Raw genomic sequence first — 26,446 nt, 5'->3', positions numbered from 1 at the left:
CAAGCCAGAGCCTCTGGAACTTTTAACTGGCCAGCTACAAATTGAGTCCCTTCACCATCTGTTTAGACTCAATAAGTTTTCCAGACTGGATCATAGAACTCAGGGAAACATGCTTACTGGCATATTATAAAAGATATAAGCAAACGGCCAGTTGACATTCACAGGGCAAGTTGGATGTCCCCTGGAACTGGGGTGTGCTCCCTCCTAGTATGTGGATGAGTTCTTCTTCACACTCCCCCCTCACACCCCACTGCAGCCTCCATGTGCTCAACTGTCCGGAGGCTCCCAAACCCTGCCCTTCTGGGGTTTTGTGGAGACCACATTGCACACACCTGATTGAAACATGGGCAGCTAGGTAGAAAGGTATCTGGGCACAAAGGTTATAACCCAGTGCTGAGAGACTAGGTGGAAACCCCAGGAGGTCGATGTGCACTGCTCCTTCCTGACCTCTCTGGCTTCCATATGGAGGAAGGTCTTTTGATCTATCAGACAAGGTAGAACAGAGAATTTCTTCAAGGGCAACTCCAAGACAGAAAGATGGGAGAAAATGAGAGTATATTTTTATTTTCTATGACCTGCCTTGGAAAAGAGAAATTCTAGTTTCTGTGTCCTGCCTTGAGGATAAAAAGGAACAGGTGAAAAAAGGGCAGGAGAAGGCCAGAGAGAGGTTTGCTTTCTCAGGCCTAAAACACCCATTGTCACAACAAAAGATATTCCCTTCACCACTCTAAAGCTGTTAGTAATCTGCTTGAGGATCCAAGGACAAAAGGCAAAATACTTGAACAAAAGATGCTTCTATTCACTAAGAAAGTGATGAGGGCTATGGGAATCAGGAGTCAGGACCTGTGGGTGAAAGCCAAAATCTGCATCACACCTGCAGTCATAGGACATAGCATTAACCTAATGATGTTTTGTTAGTGGAAGGAGGGATGCATGTTAAATTAATGTCCTAATTGTAAGGTATATCCTTATTTTAGAAATAAGATGTGTTAAAATTTGTGGATTAAAATGTTCTTTAGGTTAACATTTATTATAAAAAGTAACTTAAAACACTCTCAATCAGGGAATGGTGTGCACACCTGTAATCCCAGTCTCAAGAGGGTGAGGCAAGAGTAGGAACTACTCTGGAGTTAGTAGCTATAGGTAAGAACTTTCTCAACAAAACCCCAGCAGCACAGCAACTAAGAGATAGCATAGATAAATGGGACCTCATAAAACTAAAAAGCTTCTGTTCATCAAAAGAAATGGTCTCTAAACTGAAGAGAACACCCACAGAGTGGGAGAAAATACTTGCCAGCTACACATCAGACAAAGGACTGATAACCAGAAAACATAGGGAACTTAAAAAACCAAATTCTCCCAAAACTAATGAACCAATAAAGAAACGGGCAAGTGAACTAAACAGAACTTTCTCAAAAGAAGAAATTCAAATGGCCAAAAAGCACATGAAAAAATGCTCACCATCTCTAGCAATAAAGGAAATGCAAATTAAAACCACACTAAGATTCCACCTCACCCCTGTTAGAATAGCCATCATTAGCAACACCACTAACAACAGGTGTTGGCGAGGATGCGGGAAAAAGGAACCCTCTTACACTGCTGGTGGGAATGTAGACTAGTACAACCACTCTGGAAAAAAATTTGGAGGCTACTCAAAAAGCTAGACATTGATCCACCATTTGATCCAGCAATACCACTCTTGGGGATATACCCAAAAGACTGTGACACAGGTTACTCCAGAGGCACCTGCACACCCATGTTTATTGCAGCACTGTTCACAATAGCCAAGTTATGGAAAAAGCCAAGATGCCCCACCACTGATGAATGGATTAAGAAAATGTGGTATCTATACACAATGGAATTCTATGCAGCCATGAAGAAGAACGAAATGTTATCATTCACTGGTAAATGGATGGAATTGGAGAACATCATTGTGAGTGAGGTTAGCCTGGCCCAAAAGACCAAAAATCATATGTTCTCCCTCATATGTGGACATTAGATCAAGGGCAAACACAAAAATGGGATTGGACTTTGAGCACATGATAAAAGCGAGAGCACACAAGGGAGGGGTGAGGATAGGTAAGACACCTAAAAAATTAGCTAGCATTTGTTGCCCTCAACACAGAGAAACTAAAGCAGATACCTTAAAAGAAACAGAGGTCAATAGGAAAAGGGGACCAGGAACTAGAGAAAAGGGTAGATCAAAAAGAATTAACCTAGAAGGTAACACACACGCACAGGAAATTAATGTGAGTCAACTCTCTGTATAGCTATCCTTATCTTCACCAGCAAAAACCCTTGTTCCTTCCTATTATTGCTTATACTCTCTCTTCAACAACATTAGAAATAAGGGCAAAATAGTTTCTGCTGGGTATTGAGGGGGTGGGGGGGAGAGGGAGGGGGCGGAGTGGGTGGTAAGGGAGGGGGTGGGGGCAGGGGGGAGAAATGACCCAAGCCTTGTATGCACATATGAATAATAAAATAATAATAAAAAAAAAGGTGAGGCAGCAGGTTACACACACACACACACACACACGATCCATTGTATGCCCAGGAGATTCTGAGAGTGTCTATAAGTCCTGTTAACAGCAAATGCCATCATAAGGAAACAGTTGTTCGTGTCTGTCTCACACCATATACTGTGATTTTGCCAAGATGAACGAAAGAGTTAAGTGTACTACTAATCTTATTTTGACTGTAGGATATAGAAACCACTCTAGCTAGTTTAAGTAAAAATGAGCTTAAGACAGGGAAGTGAGTGTGCAGAAAATCTTTGGAAGGGCTGAGGAGAGCTGTGCTCAGGCTGGCCTGCAGAAGCACCTCTGCAAAGAGCTGCTTTGCTGTACTCCAAGGAGCTGCAGTCTATCTCAGGAATAAACTGGGAACCACTGCTGGGTTGCAGGGATCAGGAAAAACTTGGTTTATCAGAAAAGCAGAAGTAAGGTTACCAAGAGAGAGATCGGGAGCAGTCCCACCAAAAATTCCCTCTATCTCCAGGACTGCACACAGTGCCCACAGCCAGCACTGCCACCTCACTTCTGCCTGCCAGGCTTCAGCCTTCATCCTCCCTGCACCCCTAGCCTGCACAGCAGCAGAGAAAACCCTTGGTGTTTTTTTGAGTGAATGAGCACCTTTGACCTCAGGAAGTCACAATTCTGGGGCATAGATGGAGAGTAGAAACTGGGGATAACAGAATTTCAGAGAGTGGGGCACATTTGAAACAATTGAAGAAGAGAGTTTGGTAGTCCACAATAGGTTGTGAAGAGGAATTCTTAGCAGTATTGGGGCTTGCAATGGAATAAGTAGGCAGTAGGGCCATCTCATCCCAGGCTGTGGCAGTGCCAGGCAGTCTGGAAGAAAGGCTGCAGACTAAATACAGAAGTACGGCAGCACAGCAAAGGGAAGGTCAGGGGCCTCACATGCTGCAGGAGCAACACTGGTAGGCTTGGGCTGCATGAGATGGCCAGGGGTGTGGCCAGGCTGGAGGAGGTTCAGCCTCACAAGGTAGCAAAGCTTGGTTCTCCCTCGGTCTCTTATAGATGATGAGATGTATAAAAATTTGCACAGGAGCTCCTGAGAAAGTCTCCCAACCCTGAAGGGGTAAACTGAACTTCTCCATCCACACTGTAACTTGGTTTTTCAGAAAAGCAGAAGTAAGAGTTTATGAACTATTTGGCTCTAGTGTGACAGTGCTACCTAAAAACTTTAGCTGAAAGCAGTTTATTTCTTAGAAGATTGATTTAAAAGTGTTGCTTTCTTGCATAAAGTTAATGTCTACCTTTTTACAAGCTGATGTTGCCCTCATTTTTAAAAAGGTAAAAGTGTATTAGTTCAGAGCAACCAAAATTTCTAGCTATATTAGCTATGTAGTTATTAAATGGTTACTGTCTTAATTTTTTCTAAATAAAACAAATGGTTTGTAGACAATCCATGAACTCAAGCTAAAACAATTCCCACGACCTTACTGTGTGCTCTCTTGCTACATGAAAATATTGATATGTAGAAAGATAGATTGCCACTTGAACCTTTATCATTAAGTCCTGGCCTTGGATTCAAGTCTGAAGAAGAGGAAGGTCAGGAGTGCTTTGGTACCCAACTCAGAAATATAGATCTGAAAATTATATATGGCTAGTCAAAACTTGCCCATCTTACTTAGCTGTACTATTTAATAAGAATAGATACAAGTTTTGAGACCCTGCACTTATCGAGATTGTTAGGTGGCTGCTAGGTCAAAGATCCCAAAAGCACTGGCTTCCATCAGAGAAAGTTTACCACAATGTCGTATAAAAGAGGGCTAGCTCAATCAGTTCAGAGCGGTTGGTTCCTCTTTCTCATGGCTTTGCTCAGTGAGGCATCTCTTCACTTTCCCTAGAGTCCTGGATGACCTCTAGACCTCTAGCCTGAGCCATTAGCATTTTCGGCTGGAAGTATTCTGTGAGAACTAAAAGATGCAAGGACTAGAAGTAGCTGAAGTGGCACAGTGCTTGGCTGGAATGCAAAGCCATGAGGACCTTAGTCTTTTTGCTAATGTGGCAAATACTGAATGAGGTTTACCTGTCTGTGCGAAATCATACTGGGGCTTCAGTGTGAAGCACTGGGTTGTAGGGATCTTACCCGAGACAGCCCGGGGTCTGTCACAGCTGCTGGGTTCTTAGTCTGTGTTTCAGTTTCAACCTATATGAGAACATCCTTCAAATTTAGCATGTTTCTCAGAAACTAGCTCAAATCTTATCTCTTTCAAGAGCACATAGCCATTTTGGATCAGCACTGTCCAGAAGAAATTTAAATGAAGGAGCTGAGCCTGCAGCTCAGTGGTAGAGTGCATGCTTAGTGGTCAGTGCATCCTTCTGGATTTGCTCCTCAGCACTGCAAGAAAAAAATTACAGCTAGCCAGGCATGGTGGTATTTGCCTATAGTTTCAGCTACTCAGGATCACTTGTGCCCAGAAGTTTAAGGCCAACCTGGGCAACATATCGTACACCTGCTAAAAATATAAAATAACAGACAAAATGCAAGCCACAAATATGAGCCAGGTAAACTCATTCAAAGCCAGGTAAGTTAGTAGCACCATTTAATAAAGCAACGAGTAAAGTTATTTTTCATGTAATTTTGTTTCTTCTTTGTTTATTTTGAGAGTCTCACTATGTAGCACAGGCTGGCCTGGAACTCAAAATCTTCCTGCCCCAAGTGCTAGAACTGTAGGTATATTCCTCCACGTTTGGCTTCAGTAGCATAGAGAAGATGCTAAAAGCCTCCTTATGAGTGGTTGCCCACTCATGACAGCCATCCTAGGATGGGGAATGAGAGCCAAGAATTGCAATCCATTTGCATGCAGGGACAGTGGAGCAGGAATCCCTGAAGGGCACAGGAAGGGTGTGGGCAGCCCCTCCAGCAAGTCTGACATAGAGTGGGTCTTTTATGCTTGGAGCTCACTACCAGGTGGAGGAAAGTGCCTGGGTTCCAGGAAGATCAATTTCTCTGAGTTGGTGTGCCCCTTCCTGTGCTCAGCTTAATGAAAAGCACCGCCTTGCTGTTTCATCCTGCAGTGATGAAGAAGAACCTCACAATTGCAGAGGGGATATGCAGCTGTTTATTTACTTACTTATTTATAACCGTTTGTGTTTATTTTTAAAATAAAACAACACCCATGCAAGACTTCGGGATACATTACTGGGATTTTGCTTCTAGAAGATTTGTACATCTGGTAGTCTGATAGTACAAGTAGTTTCTACTTCCTATACAGTATCCAGGAAATGTATCCTGAACAGGGCAGGATAGTAAATATTTTAGATTTTTCAAGCCGTATTCAGTCTCTGTCATAAAGTCTTTTCAGGTTTTGTTTCCTCCATCCTTTAAGAAGTGTTCTTAATTCACCTGCTGGCCCCTTCCTACTCAGATTAATTACTATAGGGTGAAAGGAAAGACTGATTTAAAATACTTTTGACTCTTAAAATGATATAAGATACTTATAATGTGCATTGCAGGTAACACAGGATAACTGAATATTCTGCGTTCGTGTATCTTAGACTCTGGTGACTATCATAAAAAAAGTAACTGATTTTTAACATGTAATTACTATTTGCTTATTTCTTCATTAGTGTAGTATGAATTCCCTTTCCTCTGACAGGTTTTACAAAAAGTAGCCCTGAATTTGCCCTTGGATCTTTTCAAGAGATAGCAGCAGTGCAGTGGAAGAGCGCAGGGCTGGCGGTCAGAGACATGGCATCTGGTCCTGACGCATCTGTGTTCTGGCTCAGCCCTCTTGGCTATTGGGATCTGTGTGGGGAGGGTACGCTAGATGATTTTGAGGTTCAGTCAACATGAATTCTTTGCTTCTGAGTCCTTGGTGAATTGTTTCCTTTCATGGGTTTTCTTTACTTGTGGTTATCTATTTACTTATTTAGAGACAGGGTCTTCACTCTATAGCCCAGGCTGGCCTCCAGTTCACCACCCTTCTGCCTCCAGCTCTGGAGTTCTGGGATTACAGGCCAGTGTGGGGGTTACGAGCTTGTTTGCACCACCATGTCCTGCACTTCTGGTTTTATAAAGCAAGATAGCATGTGGAATTATCTTGGATTTGATAGTAATTGCCAGTTATTTACAGAAGAGAAGCTGTGTTTTCATGGGAAGGGTGCAGCTCCCTAATAGTTCTCTTTCTCAATTCTCTCCTTCCTTTTCCTCCTCCTCTTCTGCTGCTTCCTTTGAATTTTGTAGTAAATCCCTGGGAAACTGAAAGACTCAAAGGTGAGGCAAGAAAGTTACTGAGTATTGGGGACATGTCAATTTTCAAGTGCCTGTGAGACATTTATATAGCAGAGTCCAAGAGCCATCTGGGCCTCAGAGCTTAGCCACATAAATGAAGATCAGATGTCTCAGAAAGAGTAACAAGTAGAAAAAAGGGTCAGTGATAAAGAAGAGGAAGCTGCCAAGGAAGCAGGGAAGAGTAGGAAGACAGAATGCAAGAGTGGCTGGGTACCAATGGCTTAAATTTGTAATCCCAGCTACTCAGGAGGCAGAGATCAGGAGGATCAAGGTTCGAAGCCAGCTGGAGCAGATCATTCTCAAGACCCTATCTCTAAAAACCCAACACAAAACAGGGCTGGTAAAGTGCATTCCTAGCAAGCGTGAGGCACTGAGTTCAGACCCCAGTACTGCCCAAAAAAATGCAAGAGTGGTCCTCACTAGTGGTCTTTGGGTCTGAAGATTGAGGAATCAGAAAATAAAGATGAGATTGTGACATTAGATTTTAGCATCAGGAACAGTGCAGTTTCCACAGAGGGCTACATAAAGGGGGGTGGCTAGTGAGGAAGCAGGAAGAGGCAGCTTACATCACCTCTCTTGGGAGCTTGACAGTAGCAGAGGAGGTCTCAAACCTGAACTCTAGATTTCAGTACAGTTTTGTTCCCAATGCACTGCTCTGGCATTTTTTCTTAGGACTTCCGTTTTGTTTGTGTTGGATTTTAAGGAGATGTTACTTAAAGCTTTGTGTTGTTTTTCCTTCTGTTCTTTTCAGTGCCAGAACCTACTAAGACCTGTTCAAGCCAGCCCCAACCTACCGGTACCAGTACCAGTACTTCCACCAGCACTATCTCCAGCAGCAGCAATGGCAAACGTGCATCCACCAGTGGCCAGCAGCCAGCTGCATCCCGTTACCTGCCTCGAGAGGTGCCACCACGCTTCCGCCAGCAAGAACAGAAGCAGCTGTTAAAGAGAGGCCAGCCGCTGCCCACGGGGACTCTGACCAGTGTGAGCCCAGCACAGAGTGCTGGACCTGCAGGGGCAAGCCCTCCTTCCCTTCCTGGACCTGGGCTACAGCATCCCAACAAGCTCCAACCAGGTAAAAACTAAAAAGAATCAGACTTTTATTTATTTATTTATTTATTTATTTAGGCAGTGGTGGGTGTGGGACCCAGGACCTCATTCTGCTAGACAAGCGCTCTTTTTTTTGTTTGTTTGTTTTATTATTCATATGTGCATACAGGGCTTGGGTCATTTCTCCCCCCTGTCCCCACCCCCTCCCTTACCACCCACTCTGCCCCCTCCCTCTCCCCCCCAACCCCCTCAATACCCAGCAGAAACTATTTTGCCCTTATCTCTAATTTTGTTGGAGAGTATAAGCAATAATAGGAAGGAACAAGGGTTTTTGCTGGTTGAGATAAGGATAGCTATACAGGGAGTTGACTCACATTAATTTCCTGTGCATGTGTGTTACCTTCTAGATTAATTCTTTTTTATCTAAACTTTTCTCTAGTTCCTGGTCCCCTTCTCCTATTGGCCTCAGTTGCTTTTAAGGTATCTGCTTTAGTTTCTCTGCATTAAGGGCAGCAAATGCTATCTAGTTTTTTAGGTGTCTTACTTATCCTCATATCTCCCTTGTGTGCTCTCGCTTTTATCATGTGCTCAAAGTCCAATCCCCTTGTTGTGTTTGCCCTTGATCTGATGTCCACATATGAGGGAGAACATACGATTTTTGGTCTTTTGGGCCAGGCTAACCTCACTCACAATGATGTTCTCCAATTCCATCCATTTACCAGTGAATGATAACATTTTGTTCTTCTTCATGGCTGCATAAAATTCCATTGTGTATAGATACCACATTTTCTTAATCCATTCGTCAGTGGTGGGGCATCTTGGCTGTTTCCATAACTTGGCTATTGTGAACAGTGCTGCAATAAACATGGGTATGCAGGTGCCTCTGGAGTAACCTGTGTCACAGTCTTTGGGGTATATCCCCAAGAGTGGTATTGCTGGATCAAATGGTAGATCAATGTCTAGCTTTTTAAGTAGCCTCCAAATTTTTTTCCAGAGTGGTTGTACTAGTCTACATTCCCACCAACAGTGTAAGAGGGTTCCTTTTTCCCACATCCTCACCAACACCTGTTGTTAGACAAGCGCTCTTACCATTGAGTTGCACTCATGGCCTGAGAATTATACTGTTGAGAAACAAAAATAGATCCATTTCAGTTCATATTCACTGTATACATAATACAGAGACAGACAAATTGAGTCATGTTGATGGGTTTGAAAGTTCAGGGTTTCCCCCTATTTATTTATGTTATTTCTTACCTATCTATAGGTGACATTAACTCAGTTTGTCTCTCATCGGACGCTTAAGGACTATAAGTTGGTCCACATGACTGCCTGTCAATGCAGATGCCTTAGGACCACACAGTGAAAACCTTTCCCTCAGTGGCTAGACTGTCTCCTGCACGCACACATCCTTTACTGGAGGTAGTAGAGTGGGTTTCCAACCTATAACCTACACTCTTAGCATACAGCCTGTCTAATATCCACTTGCCCCAGCACTTTTGAAATCTGGGGCTCCACTGTGCCTGTGTCTTCTTGTTTCCTTGCCCACAGTTAGGTAGTAGCTTTCTCTTGGCTCCCAAGAAAAACCAATACTTGTGCATTTGCTTTCCAGCTGCCAAGATGTAGGCATCCTTCGTCTCATCTCCGGTCAGCTCCTTCTCCAGTTTCCTTGATGTTTTTGGTATTTTCAGACAGGGTCTTGCTACATAGCCCAGGCTGGCCTCAAACTTGTGATCCTCCCGTCTTACCTTCCCAAGTGCTAGGGTTCCAGGTATGTGCCACCATGACTGGTTCTCTTTAACTCTTGGTTTTAGGGAACTCTTGGAAGAAGCCAAAGTATTTGTCTTCAGCTATTGTGTTTCTCTATTATTTTCTTAAAATTTCCTTTTCAAGTAATTTAACTGCTAATTGGTGCTGGTTCTAGACTAGATAATTATGAAATTAAGGTCTATAACTGAACAAGAAGGCTTCTGAGATTGGAATTCAAAAGAAGCAAATCACAGTCATATTTGTATTTATTTTCTTCCATGTGCTGCCTTTCGACATGATCTAGAAGTGCATACGGCAGTGTTTTTCAAAACTGCGACTTAGTCTTATATTTGAAACTAGTATCTTTAGACAACTTTGTCATGTGTCTTCAAGTAACCTTGACTTTTATCTGCTAAACCTGGTTAGAGGGGCTGCAGGTCAGTGATTACCACCAAAAAGCAAAACAAAAAAAGAGAAAAATACATTCAGCGACCAAGAATATATTCCCATGTCTTTAGCTGAAAGCACCTTATAATCAAACATACTAGTTACCTTCTGCACTGAAATATAGTCCTCAGGATAATCTTAACAAAGAGTAAAAAAATAAAAAAAATACTGTAGTTATATCTCAGCAGTTTAGCATGTTAATTTAAGATGTTTATTTTTGAAAAGTGGACAAGAACCAGAACAGGCCTCTTTTTCTGGGCATACATATCTTACCAGGATGCAGCCATTGGCAGTTTTGTACCATTGTCCTTCCAGTGGCTGTTGGACTTGCTTAGATAAGGAGAGCATAAGCAAGGACCTAATTCAGTAAAGTTCTGGGATAAAAATGTCCCCTGAAAAGTACCTTCCAGGGCTGGGATGTAGCTCAGGGTAAGAGCACTTGCTTGGTGTCCAGGGCCTGGATTACATCCCCAAGCACTGCAAAAAAACAAGAAACATAAAACTGTCTTTCTATAAACAATAACCTTCTCCAAGAAAGTCTTCCTAGCTTATAGTCCTTTTATAATGCATATGCTGAGATCTGGTGCAAAGACGGGCAGAAAAGCATGCTAACTATCACTGGAAGGGACCTCTACAAAGTCGCCCAGTGCACGTCTATGGAGACAGCAGGCACCCTCACCTCTGCACGTCTGCCCGCTTGCCATTCTTTTCTGTGCGGAGGTCTGTGCTCCTGTCCTTACAGTGTTACTGGGAAACGTAGATGTCTGTTCTGGTAAACAAAGGATTTAAGGTAAAATTAAACAGTATAGGCATAGAAGTGGGAAATTTTTAAGAGTTGAAATTTGAACTGGTGGGTATAAATAGATCTTGTAAGTATAGATAAAAGTTATAGCCCATTGTAGTACAAGACAGTGATGAAATTAGAAGGGGGGCCTAGCCTGACAGTTGTTTATTTTATTTTATTTATTTTTTCATCGTTTATACATTTACTCACATGCGTAGACATTGTTTGGGTCACCTCCCCTCTCCAACCCCCACAGTTGTTTATTCAGTCTTTTTTTTTTCTTTTTGTACCTCATGTTCCGTAACAGAATGATGTCAGTACACCTCTCTGGCTCTTAGAGTTTTTCTGTGATTCACCTTGGTTTTATATGAATCTGTCTAAAGTGTTCACATGGGAAAATTGCAGCCCTGAGTTTTGCCATTTCTTAGACACAGCAGTGCAGTAGCTAAATATTCATATAGAATGCTCAGGCAACAGTACCCTGCAGAAGATTCTATCCTTTCAGAGCTTTGGTTTTTCAAGTTCTTAATTTCCTCAGCAAAAGTTTGTTGGAATCTGTAAGAGGCTCTGCATTGAGACTGTACGAATCATGAGTAAAGTGTGTGGGGTGTTGTAACAGAGATAAGCATGGGGTGCATACTCAGAGAAGGCAACAAACCCAGACTGTGAAAGGGGACCTACCAAGGAAGGATTTCCAGTGGAGGTGACATGAGCTGACTTTTGGATTAGCTGTGCTGTGGGGACCAGGTAGACCTGCCTGGGGCAATCATCAGCCCCACTGTAGCTACATGGCCCAGGAGCAGAATGTGAGGGGACCATGGCAGTCTCTCAAACTGGAAAACTTGGTCATCACTACTTTCAATAGTAGTGAAAGATCAGCATAAAAGCTTACTAATGGCCATTGAACCAAATCAAATTTATATTCAAAGCTGTTCCAACACATTGCTTCTGGAACTTGACAGGCTAATTCTGACATTCATCTAGAAGAGCAAGTGTGCACGAACAGAATATTGAGGAAATTAAAACACACGCACACATACATACATGGTTACCAGACAGAGCTATGAGGCTGTTAATTTTAATAATGTGTTAGTGGGGCAGGAGTAAACAAACAGATTAATAAAATACAACAGGCAGACCGGAGGGGACACATGTATACAGGGATATTTAGGTAGTCCTAAATGTACTGTAACAAATCACTGAGAAAATGAGTCAGATCACTCTTGAGTGCTAGAAAGCTATGTGCAGCACAGTAGAGTATTGAAAGATGACAGAGCAGGAGCTTTTCCAAATCTTGGGGTGAAGTCCTCTCTTTAACCATAAACCATGGAAAGCGGGCTAGTGGAGTGGTGCAAGTTGTAGAGCTCCTGCCTAGCAACCCTAAGGCTCTGGGTTCGAACCTCAGCACCACCAGAAATAATAGGGGAGGAGGAAAGAAAGAAAGGAGGGGAAAAAGAAAGGGAAGGAAGAAAGAAGAAAAGGCAAATTTGAATGTATAAAAAATTTTCACTTTTGTACAAGACCCTAAATAACACCTGAGAGGAAATGTTTACAGTGTACATAGTAAAGGGTAAATCTCTCAGAAATACCGAAGAGTCCTACAAATCAACAAGAAAAGAAAAAACAGTCCCATAGAAAAATGGGCAAAGTGGGACCTAAACGTATTGAAAGTGTTACTTGTGATCAGGGGGAAAAAAATAAATGAAAACAGCAGTGATGTGCCACTTTTCACTTACCAGATCATCAGCACTTTAAAATCTGTTCCTACTCCTCTGTTAGGACGACAGCAGTAGTATTGTTGACTGGGTGCTTTTTACCATTTGCTGGTCCAAGTGCTTATCACACACTACCTCTTGAGGCCTCACCACCACGGCTACTTTAGCATGTGGGACAGGACAGCTCTGACTTTGTGCTGGTGGGACTGTAAATAGCACAACCTCTGTGGAAGCCATTTGGCAGGATTATGTCTTGACCCAGCTGGTGCAGGTGTAAGAATGTACAGCAGCTGTTCTCTGCCCCGAAGGCATGAAGAGCGTCAGGTGAACCGGGTCCTGGCAAGAGGCAGGAAGGACTCTTTGGAGCAATCACAAGCGCAAATGGCTTTGGTCTTCTAGTGCCAAGCATCCTGCTCCCTCATGTGATGCATGACGATCAGTAGCAACCTGTGTGCAGTTTTGTGGTGCTGGGGTTGAACCCAGGGCCTCATGCACCATAGGTAGACACTTTTATCATGGATCAACCTGGGTTTGAGGACCAGTTGAACCCTTGCTAGGCCATGGGTCTGCAGAGAACAGTAATTTAAATTTTCCTCCCATTTTCTACATAATCTCAGATCAGTCGTCTCCCTATGTGCTGCTTAGTGTAGATATTGTGCTGTCACCATTTTAGCCCTTAGGTATCATGGAGAGGCTTCATGGGTTTTGTAGCATCATTGAAGTCAACATTTACCCCATTTTGTAAGATAAATCAATATTTCTAATGCTTGCATGCAAAAATAAGGTTCAACTATGCTGGCGTTGCAGTGAAACTCAGCCAAGTTTAAAGTAAAAAGAGACTTTCTGTAATGGGTTACCAATTCAGAGTTAAGCTTTCCCATTAGCAGTTGATACTGTGACTGCAATTTACATATATCCTATGGGTGATTTCCCTTTTGGAGAAAAGGCTCTCAAATAAGCATGCCCAGAGCAGCTAGGGTGACAGGGACCCGGGAAGGTCCTCAAAGTGCTGAGAAACCACTAGATGAGGAGTAGGCTGGCCTGTGAGCACTGAGGACCCGAGCCCGCTGCCTTAGGCAGCTGGAGCAGAGGCAGGACTAGGGGTGGTGCAAGCTCTGGTGGAGGACAGGGTACAGCTTGTGAGGAAACTTGTGTTCCTTCTCCATCATCGGCAGCAGCCAGGGACACAAGCAGGGGCGGAAGGGCTTCTGCCCAGTAGATAGGCCAGAGCCTCTCCCAGCTCTGGTCGAGTAAAGGCTGTTTCTGGTGAAGGAGACGTTGGCCTTCTCACAAAGTAATCTGGGGGAAAGTGGATTTTTAAGTCCATTGGTATTGGTTGGGAGGGGAGCTGGCTTAGCCAATTGGTGGAAAACCTGACCTGGTCAGAGAATAGTCATGTGTAATAGGGACTTACCCTGTTAAGAGTCCAAGGAATGCTACAGTTTTATCACATCAGTTTGCATGGTTTTGCAAGTCTGTAGAAAAACTCCAGCTTGAAATGCTTGAGAGTTTTTGTCTCTTAAAACAAAATGAAACAAAAAAAACAACCTTTCTTTCCTTATGCCTTTAGGCAGAACAATGTATTGTTTTGGTGGCTGCTTTGTACATTTACGAACCGAAGCTTTGATTAATATGTGGTAGTGTTTGCTACTTGGATTTTTTTTAGATAGAAGTAGGAAAGTAATTAAGAAGTTGGACACATGCCAGTTTACATATGGGGCTCATTTAGACTATTGCAGCCAAATGTTTAAGGGCTGTTTCCGAAAGGCAAGAAAGGCGGAGCATAAAACAAAGGCGGTTTGCAGGGCAGCACTTTATTTGCATGCAGCCAGTGGGCAACACACCCTTATTCTGTTGGCTGGCTTTCAGAAAACCAGAAAAGTGGTTGTGATGTTAATTGTCAGAGTCCTGAAGTGAAAATGTTTGTGACATTTGAGAGAATTTAAAGAGGAAGGAAGATCAGTTTAGTGTCAGCTGAAATTAGATAATCAAATCTTTAAGATCCCATCTGTGGTTGCCTCCACCTCTGCTGGAAGTGGATAGACAGGCCACTGCCTGCGGTAGAAAGGGCATTGCCCAGTCCTGCCCGGCTGGCGGCAGTGGGCGCCTACAGTGGCCTAGGCCAGGCTGACCTAGTAGTGTCCTGGCAACTCTACAGGAGGTGGCCTGTGCTGGACTCAGCCGACATGTTGGAGCCAGAGTCTGGGCAAGCCTAGATGCTACAGAGGCAGCCCTGCGCGGGCAGTGCCTTCCTAGGAGGTGGGCAGCACCTTCTGCAGGTGTTTCCCTGCCTGTCTGCCCTCCTAGAGCAGGAGACAAAGCAAACCCTGAGTAAGTAGTGTCATCTGCTCCAGAATCAGCTTGTGACGTGACATTCCAGCAAGTAAGCCTGAGCTCCGTGTCCCTAAGCTCTTGGCTGCAGTTCAGATTGAATAAAATGGCTTCTTGGAAACGAGCTGCTTGCTGGGTTCTGCTGCGGAGAGAGGCATGGCTGTAGCATTGCCCCCTGTGTTTTCTGCTGCTCAGTTAGCTCAGCCGGCCCTCCCAAGCTCGGAAACAAGCTTATTTCCCTCTTGTTTTTTAATCTGTTCTTAATCTTGACGAAACAATCTCTTTTCTCTGCCCTGTTGAAGAAATATGCAAGGCATTCTTTTGGACACTTTCATTATTGTTTCCAGCAAACCTTTTACTCTGTTCTGCATTCATAATTCCTTACACTTACAAGTTGTCAGATGAGATGTTTGGGACTCTGTTAAGTGATGGAATTTTGAATGCAAAGTATTTTCTTCTTGAGATTTTCACACACAGTAAATGCAGTGGAGGGCATTTCCATTCTGGATGTATCTGTAAAGCAGAGAAGTGACCAGGTGGAATTGGGGAGCAGTACCCATAATATTTCAGACCCCTAAAGCACATATGACGTATCTTATATTAAATCTGTGTTATGGCCACAGTTACATTTCTGTACATCTTCTATTATCAAAATATTTTGAAGGTGTAAAAAAGTAATGCTTAAATGTGATATACGTGAGATACTACATTAGCATAATGGAATCCCAATGTTCTTATATAATTAGAAGCAAATCCTGTTAGAAAAGTATTGTGATAGCCAAGTTATGGAAACAGCCAAGATGCCCCAGCACTGACGAATGGATTAAGAAAATGTGGTATCTGTACACAATGGAATTTTATGCAGCCATGAAGAAGAACGAAATGTTATCATTCGCCGGTAAATGGATGGAATTGGAGAACATCATTCTGAGTGAGGTTAGCCTGGCTCAAAAGACCAAAAATCGTATGTTCTCCCTCATATGTGGACATTAGATCAAGGGCAAACACAACAAGGGGATTGGACTTTGAGCACATGATAAAAGCAAGAGCACACAAGGGAGGGGTGAGGATAGGTAAGACACCTAAAAAACTAGCTAGCATTTGTTGCCCTTAATGCAGAGAAACTAAAGCAGATACCTTAAAGCAACTGAGGCCAATAGGAAAAGGAGACCAGGAACTAGAGAAAAGGTTAGATTAAAAAGAATTAACCTAGAAGGTAACACCCACGCACAGGAAATCAATGTGAGTCAATGCCCTGTATAGCTATCCTTATCTCAACCAGCAAAACCCCTTGTTCCTTCCTATTATTGCTTATACTCTCTCTACAACAAAATTAGAGATAAGGGCAAAATAGTTTCTGCTGGGTATTGAGGGGGGGGAGCAGGAGGGGGTGGAGTGGGTGGTAAGGGAGGGGGTGGGGGCAGGGGGGAGAAATAAACCAAGCCTTGTATGCACATATGAATAATAAAAGAAAAATGAAAAAAAAAAAAAAGAAAAGTATTGTGATAATTTGAAGAGAGCACAGATTCAGTGTGATTAAAAATTAGACTGATCCAGGCACAGTGGCTCATATCTGTAATCCTAGCTACTCAGGAGACAATGATCAGGAAGATCATGGCCTAAGGCCAGCTCGGGCAAGAAGTTAGAGATACCCCATGTCATCAAAACATTCCGGGTGTGGTGACTCCTCTTCCTGTCTACACAGGAGACCAGAGGTAGGAGGACTGGGTCAGAGGTGGCCCCAGGCAAAAACCCAGATTCTTATCTAAAAAATAACCTACAGCAGAAGGGCTAGAGGCATGGCTCAAGCAAGGCTCTGAGCTCAAACCCCCAACACACACACACCACACACCATGCACACACACAAACCCAACACACACCACACACATACCATGCATGCACACACCACACACACACAGACACCATGCCCCACACACACACCCTCCCAACACACACCACACACACACAACACAAACACCACACATCAAGCTGATCACTGAGTTAAGAGTCTTAATTTCTCAAGTTAAACTCCTTGAGAACCTGAATGGTGTTAGGAACCACTGTGTTTCCTACATAAACTAGTATAAGTGTATAATAGAAGGCCAGAATCTGAGCTCTTCGTAAAGTTACCGATGAGTCATTTTTTGTTGCCATCGAACAGCGCCGTGTTTATAGAGTGAGTATGTAGCATAGAAATGTGGCATGCACCAAATGCTGGAGAAACAGAAGTTAATTGTCTACGAATGTAGGCAAGGGACTGTCTGGGCCTCCCTACAAGTCTTTGTAGTTTGCAGCACTGGGTATTGGACCCAGGGTTTGGCACATACTAGGCAAGTGCTTGGCCACTTGAGCCACGCCCCCACCCCGCATTGGAAGTCTTGAAAGGAGATATAAGCTGTACTCTGAAGTTCACAAGAACTTGGTGTCTTCACCAGTGCTTCCCAGAGAGTCCACGTGTTTATAGAAATTGCTCGGCCTTGAATTCCAGAGCTGCCACCTTCATATTCAGTGGCTTTCTTTCCCACAGGTGCTCTCAGAGATGTACCTCTTTCCAAGGGGACAGCAGTGTGGTGTGGTGGTAGTGAGGATTAATGTGAGTTTTCACATGGGAGCTGTTAAGACCTACAACTTTTTTCTTCATCTTTTTTTTTTTTTCTTTTTCAGTGCAGGAGATAGCCAGAGCCTCATGCATGGTCGGCAAGTGCTCTATCACTGATCCACAGTACCACCACCACCCCCAGCCCATTTAAGTCATTTTTTTAGTGTTTGTCATTCAGATTTGAAAACTTGAAATGGCTTCCCCCAAAGACTAGGTAACAGTTGATTGATTGACAAATCGGAAGAATATCTTAATTTCAAGTTTGTTTCATCTTTTTTCAGATCTTGGACTGGCAGAGCATTATGATAATTCTCACTGGGGACAGCAGCCCTCTTACAGAAGTGAAGCCAACTGCAGCTGGGATAAAGTGATAATAGACAGGACTGACCAGGAGGCGTGGCCATCCATCCCAGGAACAGAGACCGAATCTGCCTCAGAATGTCCTGCAGACACTGACTCTGCCTCCAACTGTGGCTCAGAGAACAGTAGCATGGCTACAGGGAGTGCCCAGGGCAACTTCACGGGACATACCAAGAAGACGAATGGCAATAATGGCACCAACGGCGCGCTCATCCAAAGCCCTTCTAATCAGAGTGCCCTTGGGGCAGTGGGAGCAAACGGGAATGGAGCAGCAGCCAGAGCGTGGGGTGTAGCCACGGGCTCCAGCTCTGGCCTGGCTCACTGCTCTGTTGGTGGTGGGGATGGAAAAATGGACAGCATGACTGGAGATGGGAGAAGTCAGAACTGCTGGGGTACCTCCACCTCCAATACTGGCATTAATCTTAACCTTAATCCTAATGCCAACCCAGCTGCCTGGCCTGTACTTGGGCATGAAGGAACTGTGGCAACAGGCAACCCTTCCAGTATTTGCAGTCCAGTCAGTGCCATAGGTCAGAATATGGGCAGCCAGAACGGGAATCCAGCAGGCACTCTGGGTGCCTGGGGAAACTTGCTGCCACAAGAGAGCACAGAGCCACAAACGTCCACTGCTCAGAATGTGTCTTTCAGTGTGCAACCTCAGAACCTTAACACTGATGGACCAAACAACACTAACCCCATGAACTCTTCACCAAACCCTATCAATGCAATGCAGACGAATGGACTGCCAAACTGGGGCATGGCTGTGGGGATGGGGACCATCATCCCACCCCACCTGCAAGGCCTTCCTGGTGCTAACGGATCATCAGTCTCTCAAAGCAGTGAGGGTGGTGGGGAAGGAATAAGCAGTTCTGTGTGGGGACTGTCCCCCAGTAACCCCACAGGAAACAGCAGTTCTGGGTTCAGTCAGGGGAATGGAGACACTGTGAACTCAGCATTAAGTGCTAAACAAAATGGATCCAGCAGTGCTGTGCAAAAGGAAGGAAGTGGGGGGAATGCATGGGACTCAGGGCCTCCTGCGGGTCCTGGGATCCTCACCTGGGGAAGGGGCAGTGGCAGCAATAGTGTTGGTAATATCCATTCAGGAGCCTGGGGTCACTCCAGCCGGAGCTCTTCTAATGGTGTGAATGGGGAGTGGGGAAAGCCCCCAAACCAGCATTCCAATAGCAACGTCAGTGGGAAAGGATCCACAGGGTGGGATAGCCCAAGTGCTGCCAGCCAGACTCCTGCCTTGCAGCCAGTCAGTGAACACATGAACTCATGGGCCAAAGCTGCGTCTTCCGGAACTACAGCAAGTGAAGGAAGTAGTGATGGATCTGGCAATCACAATGAAGGAGGCACTGGGAGGGAAGGAGCAGGAGAGGGCCGGAGGCGGGATAAAGGGGTTATAGACCAAGGGCACATCCAGTTGCCAAGGAACGATCTTGACCCAAGAGTTCTATCTAATACTGGTTGGGGACAGACTCCTGTAAAGCAAAACACTGCCTGGGAATTTGAAGAATCCCCTAGGTCTGAGAGAAAAAATGACAATGGGACAGAGGCCTGGGGTTGTGCAGCTACTCAGCCTTCAAACTCAGGGGGGAAGAACGATGGGTCCATGATGAACAGTACAAATACCTCTTCAGTATCGGGGTGGGTCAGCTCACCACCTGCTGCTGTGCCAGCAAACACAGGTTGGGGAGACAATAATAACAAAGCGCCCAGTGGCCCAGGGGTGTGGGGGGACTCAATGAACTCTACTGCTGTTACTAATGCTGCTGCCGCCAAGAGTGGCCATGCTTGGAGTGGGACCGGAAATCAGGAGGACAAGACACCTGCCTGGGGTGAGCCTCAGAAACCGAAATCCCAAAACTGGGGAGATGGACAAAGATCGAATCCAGCCTGGAGTGCAGGAGGGGGAGACTGGGCAGATTCGTCGTCTGTCCTTGGACACCTAGGGGATGGGAAAAAAAGTGGATCTGGATGGGATGCTGAGAATAACAGGTCAGGGTCTGGTTGGAATGATGCCACCAGGTCTGGGACCAGTGGCTGGGGCAATGGCACAAATGCAAAGGTGAATCCAGGTACAAACTGGGGGGAGTCTCTCAAACCCAGTCCCCAGCAGAACTGGACACACAAGCCCCAAGACAGCAGCATGAGTAACTGGGGAGGGGCTGCTTCTGTTAAGCAGACAGGGACAGGGTGGACTGGGGGGCCAGTGCCAGGCAAGCAGAAGGACAGTAGTGAGGCAACTGGCTGGGAAGAGCCCTCGCCACCGTCCATCCGACGAAAAATGGAAATTGATGATGGTACCTCAGCTTGGGGGGACCCGAGCAACTACAACAATAAGGCTGTAAACATGTGGGACAGGAACAACCCGGTTATCCAGAGCAGCACCACGACCACCCCCACCCCCACCACTCCCACCTCGAGCAGCACCACACACCCGGCCGAGACGCCGCCTCCGCACCAGGCCGCCACTCAGCTGAACCGGTCGCCATTGCTTGGGCCAGGTATGGAAGCAGCATGCGTCATACTGCTTTATGAGTGAGAGTAACTTATTCTCATTACACATACGTAAGTACTCTGGCGAGTGGTTTCATAGCAAATGACACTAACAAGTGCCCTTTGGCCTTGTGGTATGACTAAATGTTATCCAAAGACAATAAATAAAGCAGGGTTCTTGAGTAGCTTTCTATCCAAGAAAAAAATTGCTGAGTACTCTCTGTAGAGCAAGGTTTTCTAGTCTTTTTTTGTTCAGATTTCCAGAGGATAATTTATTTTGAAGTTGTATTCTTTTTAATTTGTCTTCATTCCTTATTAGATGTCTGTTGGATAGTTAATACCTTTTTATAGAAACAATTTTGAGTCCCTTTTTCATTTTAGCATCATTCACAATATTTTTCAGTATTACTTTATACCTTCATAAACATAATTTTAGAGATTAAGGCAGGCTTACTCATTACTTCATGCCCAATTAATGAAGATTTAACTAATCATAGTCCCCAGTTGTGAATTTTTCAGTACAACCACATTCTGTAACTCCGTATTGTGCAGATAGTCCACGTGTGCCCCACTCGCCACACTCAGCCCTAATGACAGTGCAAACATGTGATCCTCAGATGCAGAAGGAAAGAGGGAAAATTTGGGACCCATCGTGTTCACATGTGTTAATTTGCAAAATGCATTCATCAACAGATAAAACTCTGGTTCTCACCCCTAGCTTTCCCTAAGAATTACCTTAGGGCTAGGAGTAGGAAGGAAGGTGGGAGGGGATATGGATCCCAGAGAGCCTAATTGAATTGGTGCGGGGTGATGCCCAATTGTGGGTGCTTCTGTCGTTGATTTGCCCTGAAATAAAATACTTTTTGTGAAATGTGAAGGGCTTTATACAAGTCACATTTCAATTTTAATGGGAAATAGAACCCCAACTGAAATCAGACTACGACTTGGCTTTGAGTTCCTGCTTTAAGCAGGTGGAAAAGACAATGTTGAGATGATTGAGACAGAGCCTGCAGGGAGCTTGAGCTGTAATCAAGAATAACTTGAGTTGACCACTAGTGACCCAGAGAGAATGCACTTGGTGTGCCAGCAGCAGCCCCAAATTTCTAACTAGAATATTGGTCCACGGTACAAAGTATGACTGTACTCTAGGCATGGCGTTGGCTGAAGTGAGAACTCATCAAATTGCTGTGTTCTGTCTCTGTCAGGGGCCTAGAAAGAGAATATGATCCAGCTCCAGGCATAGCTGCATTCTAAAACCTCTTCTTTATGCTTAGCGAGGAGCTAGAAGCCTCCATGCCAATGCCCACGGGGTACACGGTCCATGTGGGACACCCTGCCCCACCTGGAGCACGTTATGCCCTGGCCACTGCTGTTCTTCCTGAGCCTGTGCCAGCCGGCTTCTTAATTCTCTGATTATACTTGTAGTTCTAGCCTCTGAAACAGAAAACGAGAAATTTTCTTCCCACACTGCAGAATTTCAGTAATTGAATGAAGTCACCACATCCATCTCCCTATTCTGCAGAAGATAATCCTAGTTTCTCACAGCCCTCTCCTCAGTTGTGGTTTTCAGTCCTTTTTGTGATCCTCTGGAATACCCTCACCCAGAAGGGTCCCTGTGCCCAGAACTGATACTGTGGGCTTCAACCAGTGCAGCACTTAGCAGAGACTTCGAGGGGAGAGCATAACTCAACCCAAAATCATACTCCTAGAAGTGCATTCTAAGTTTCTATCAGCCTTTTGAGCCATGTTACAAAATTGAACTCAAAATCTGATGCTTTTTCTTTTTAAGGTTGTGATTAAGCTACCCCTCCCACAGACTACACTTCCAATGTGTTGCCCTGCTCCAAGCATAGAACCCTGTCACTGGCCAGCTGTTAGGATCAGGGCCTCCAGCCTGTTGAGAAATTTTTGAACCTGATTCTGTAGTCAGCATGTTAGTACTTTCTAATTTTATGTGCCCCTAAATTTTATAAACATGCCATAAAGATAAAACTAAGGAGCAAGCCCCTCTCCGAGGCCACTCAGTCATCTTAGGTGACAGACACCTCGTTGACACCCAGAGAGCCCAGGCTGATGAGGGACTCTGTGCAGGGTCCTTTCCACCCTTGGCCTCCACCATTCCAGAATGCTTGCATAGGGAAGCGAAGTGGGTGCTGAGTGCCAGTTCACTGCCACGTGCAGAGATGTTGGCTTACAATACTGATGTAGACAGATAACTGAGCAGACCCAGGTGGAAATTCTGTGGCACCATGGCTGCCTGCTCTCTTCTGCTGGCAGAAACCCTGTTAGGCTGGCTCCTTCCATGCTGTGCCCTGTTTCAGCTCCCACGAAATGGCACAGGGAGCAAATGGAGCAAGCAAATAGGAGTTTGGAGTAGTTAGATCTCGTGATGGTGGGAAGGCCTTGCAGAGAGAAGTGGCCTGAGAGAGGGCCAAGGCAAAGTCTTTTAGGCGTCTAGACTGTGTTCTGAGGTCCACAGAAGCAGGGAACACTTCTAAAGCAGAACTTGAAGGCCCAGCCTTACTTTTTGTAGAATCAGTTGTGGCTATAACTGAAGAATGGACCAGTGGGAAGCCATGCTGGAGAAGATGGAGAGAAGCTGGGCAGGGAACAGCCTGGAGTGCACAGTGGCAGGGTGGAGATGGAGGTGGGAGCAGAAAAGGAAGGTGGGAAGAAGGCAGCTCAGGTTGGATGAAGGGAAAGGTAATTGTGTTTGCTGACTAATCTCGGAGCACAGCAGGAGACATGGAATTCACACAACTCCATGGTGAATGAGGAACACCACATCTCAGCATAGCTGGCTGAAGGTGCAGGTATGGAAGAGAGACTGTGAACAGAGGGGAAAGGTTAGCAATAAAAATAATGAGGGTAGGAGATGGAGATGTAAAGCACTTGCCTGACATGCTCAAGGCCCTGGATTCCATCCCATTCTTACCTCTGCAATATATAAATACATTTATATATATGGAGAGTTTTGAGCACATTTAAAAGCCAATAGAAAAGAGCAAGTGTAAAGGAGTTGATATAAAGGGAGGAGAGGTTTTCTTTTTTCATCCTGTAAAGAAGGGCAAAGGCAGGTACACATGTAGGCCACTTGGTGGTGGCCACAGGCTCAAGAGCACCAATGCCAGCCCAGAGAAGAGCAGGGAGTGGGTAGCAGAAAGGAAGTGTGTGTCACCTCCATGTGGAGAATGGAACAGATGGCTGACCAGGGCCCATACATACAGCACACAGTGGATAAGTGGTCATTTGTTCAGCACACACATGTCAGGACTGACTGTACTGGAGGCACAGCAGGGATCGAAACAGTGAAGACCCTTGCCTTGTGAAGCTTGCAAGCGAGGGAGGGAAGGAGGCAGAGAGAGGTGAATAGTAAGGGTGATAATGCTAGGGTGGGCAGCAAGCTCTGGGAGGCCAATGCCACAGTCAGGTAGGCAGCCTGGGCATTGAGCATTCAGCAGCTGGAGCAAAAGAAGAGCTGTTCTTTCTGCCTCCATTCAAATGTCACTGCTTCGTAGAATGCCCCTGGTCCACCTTCTGCCTGTGGTCTCTCCAGGCTCCTCACAGCTCCTTGGCAATTCACTTTTACCTCCTGAGGCCACTTGCCACACCAGGAATCTTGTGTACATCAATCTGGCTCTGTCTGTACACCAGAGGTCCAAATCATTGGCTGCACCTTTCTGCAAAAGTGCCCTTTTGGACCACATTTTCTGTGAGTCAGCACTTGAATGAAAATGTTTCATATAAAATTCCAGAATTCTGGCTTCTTTTGGAAACCTGGAAGGTCTGACTTGTTGGACTCATGTGTTGGCACACAACTGTAGTGACACCTCTTGCCCTGCACCCTGTTTGCCAGCACTGGCTTTTTGAGCATGTGCTATGTCCTTCTGTATAGCAACTGGCAATTGAATGTGTGATTCCTATTTTTTATTAGTATATGAGTGACTAAGCGCTAAATTCTCTTCTTTGTGGGGGGTGTTGAGTGTAACTGAGGCTTGAACTCAGGGCTTCACACTTGCTAAGCAGGCATTTTACCACTTGAGCTACTCCACCAGCTATTTTTTGTGATGGGTTCTTCTGAGACAGGGTCTTGCTTTTGCGAGCTATTTGCCAGTGCTGGCTTTGAACTGCGATCTCCTGACCTCTACCTGCCAAGTAGCTAGGATTACAGACCTGAGTGACTGGTGCCTAGCCTCTTAAGCACTAAATTCTAAGAAGTACTTGAGACAATGAGGAAAAGAAGAAAGATAAAATGAAGGTATTTGAAAATTAAGACATGGTAGAGTGCCAAATTCCATACATTTTAATAAGCATTGTAGTACAGATCTGTAGAAAGTATTCTGCCAAGAGTTAGCACTTAAAAATGGAACCTTGTTCCCTCTGCTCACAATCAGTGGTCCCACAGATTCTCCCAGGTGGTCTGGAGCCCTGACAAGGCACCTCAGCCGCAGGGCCTATGCCTAGCAGTGGAGTTTTGGGACAAGCATGGCCTGCCAATACAGCGTGATGCTGCCACGTGCAGCTTATCTTTGTACTTCACGTCTTTCACAGAGTGGCTTCCCACAGCACCTGTGTAGGAGGAGGTGGTAAAGTCCTATGTGTAGTCTGCACCTCGGCCTGAAGCCCTTTCTAAAGCAGCACACCTGTGACACTCTACAGCGGAGCCTTGCTGCACTTGCTGTTAACGTTTCCCTTTTAATACGTCATCCTTAGGAACTTTTTTTTTTCTTAGAAACTATTTTTAACTGCTTTTTGTTGGGGTTTTTTGCAGAGCTGGGAATTGAACCCAGGACATTGTGTTTTAAGCAAGTGTTCTACCACTAAGCTACATCCCCAATCCTTAACTGTTTTCTGTTACCCTGATATGGTCATGCTTGTTAAATTAGAAGAGCCAAAATAATTCTCTTTTATGTAAAAATATTTATACATCTGTTTTTTAAACAAATTACATATCACACAGTGACTCTTTGATCCTAACCCACAGCTGCTTCCCTCTCCCTCTTCCCCCTCCAGATCTTGGGCCCTATGAAAGTTTTGGTAATTGTGGCAATATTATAGAAGCTGTTGTGAATTTAGTTTTATACTTAACAAACACAAACTCACACAAGGGTTTTCCATGCAGTAAACCCATGTGCAGAAACACTTAAGAAGTTTAGTATATTGCACAACACGTGATACATTTTTCTCACAATATTAAAGTCTCTTTCTACCACTGGAAGCATCAGTGATGCTCTGCATCACCTATGATATCAAGTCTCAGACCTTGAACCAATGAGAGCTAAGGAATTAGAAGTGATGGAAGCCTTCAACTGTGCAAGCTTGTTAGGCCAAGCTGTTGTTTGAGTCTATAGAAGTAACACACAGCGCACCCTGCTGTCTGGCAGTGGTAACAGCGGCCAAGCTGTGTGTTGGCCAGTGGCTAGAGCACCTGCACAGGATTTCCTAACTCCAGACAAAAACCTTCCACTTGTGAGAGCCTGGTGAGGTTTTAACTGCTTGTAAACTTGGTGTTTTATGGGGATTCTGAACTTTTGCTATTGACCTGTGCTCGTTTTGAATCATGAGTTTGGGTTTTAAGTTGCTGTTTAACTTGTTGGTTATTAACGCTTAAGGATATTGATCTCGCCTATCTTACAGACTCTGACTTCTCAATGACATATTTTTGGTGTGTCCAATTTTATAGGGGCAAATGCTACAAGACAACCAACTTTGTACCACTCTTTAACTTGGTATTAATTAGTTCTCTGTGAGCCTAAGGAAAACTGATGTCATGTTAGATAGCGCGTTGTAGCTTAAATAAGTGATTGTTTGGACCTGACTCCACCCCATCTGGAGGTAGAACAACAGAAGTAATCAACAAAATATTCCTGTGCCTGTGTCTATCAGAGACTGGCAGACTCGGAGACTGTTGGCACAGGGAGTCAGGCGTCATCCGCTGCTTGGCATAGCACCTCCTCCCTCTACTGACATTGCCCCGTGTTTAATTGGACATGGGCCAGACACAGAGCCTGAAGATGTTATGGAATCATAGAACTAGGCTGTCCTTTTGATTACTGATAGGAAGTGGCTGAGAGCAACAAAGTGCAAACATTTCTAAGTAAATAAAAACAGGTCCTAAAATGTGTGGCAGCCTGATTACCCAGTACACTT

The 26,446-nt window shown here is 44.8% G+C and overlaps 1 protein-coding gene across 5 annotated transcripts in view; it reads left to right on the top strand.

Moving 5' to 3' along the window:
- The window catches only part of Tnrc6c (trinucleotide repeat containing adaptor 6C), a 121,937-nt gene that overhangs the window by 51,864 nt on the left and 43,627 nt on the right, over window positions 1-26,446 (top strand). For all 5 annotated transcript variants that reach the window (XM_074045011.1, XM_020158841.2, XM_074045010.1 and 2 more), the window contains 2 exons: window positions 7,514-7,837; window positions 17,716-20,304. In XM_074045011.1, the coding sequence (XP_073901112.1) occupies window positions 17,925-20,304 (2,380 nt within the window). In that variant the 5' untranslated portion in view covers window positions 7,514-7,837; window positions 17,716-17,924. The remainder of the gene's footprint in view (window positions 1-7,513; window positions 7,838-17,715; window positions 20,305-26,446) is intronic.

The sequence above is a fragment of the Castor canadensis genome, chromosome 11 (genome assembly GCF_047511655.1).
Source record: "Castor canadensis chromosome 11, mCasCan1.hap1v2, whole genome shotgun sequence".
Lineage (NCBI taxonomy): Eukaryota > Metazoa > Chordata > Mammalia > Rodentia > Castoridae > Castor > Castor canadensis.
Note: the sequence above shows the minus strand (reverse complement) of the source record. Positions and strands in the feature narration are given on the sequence as shown.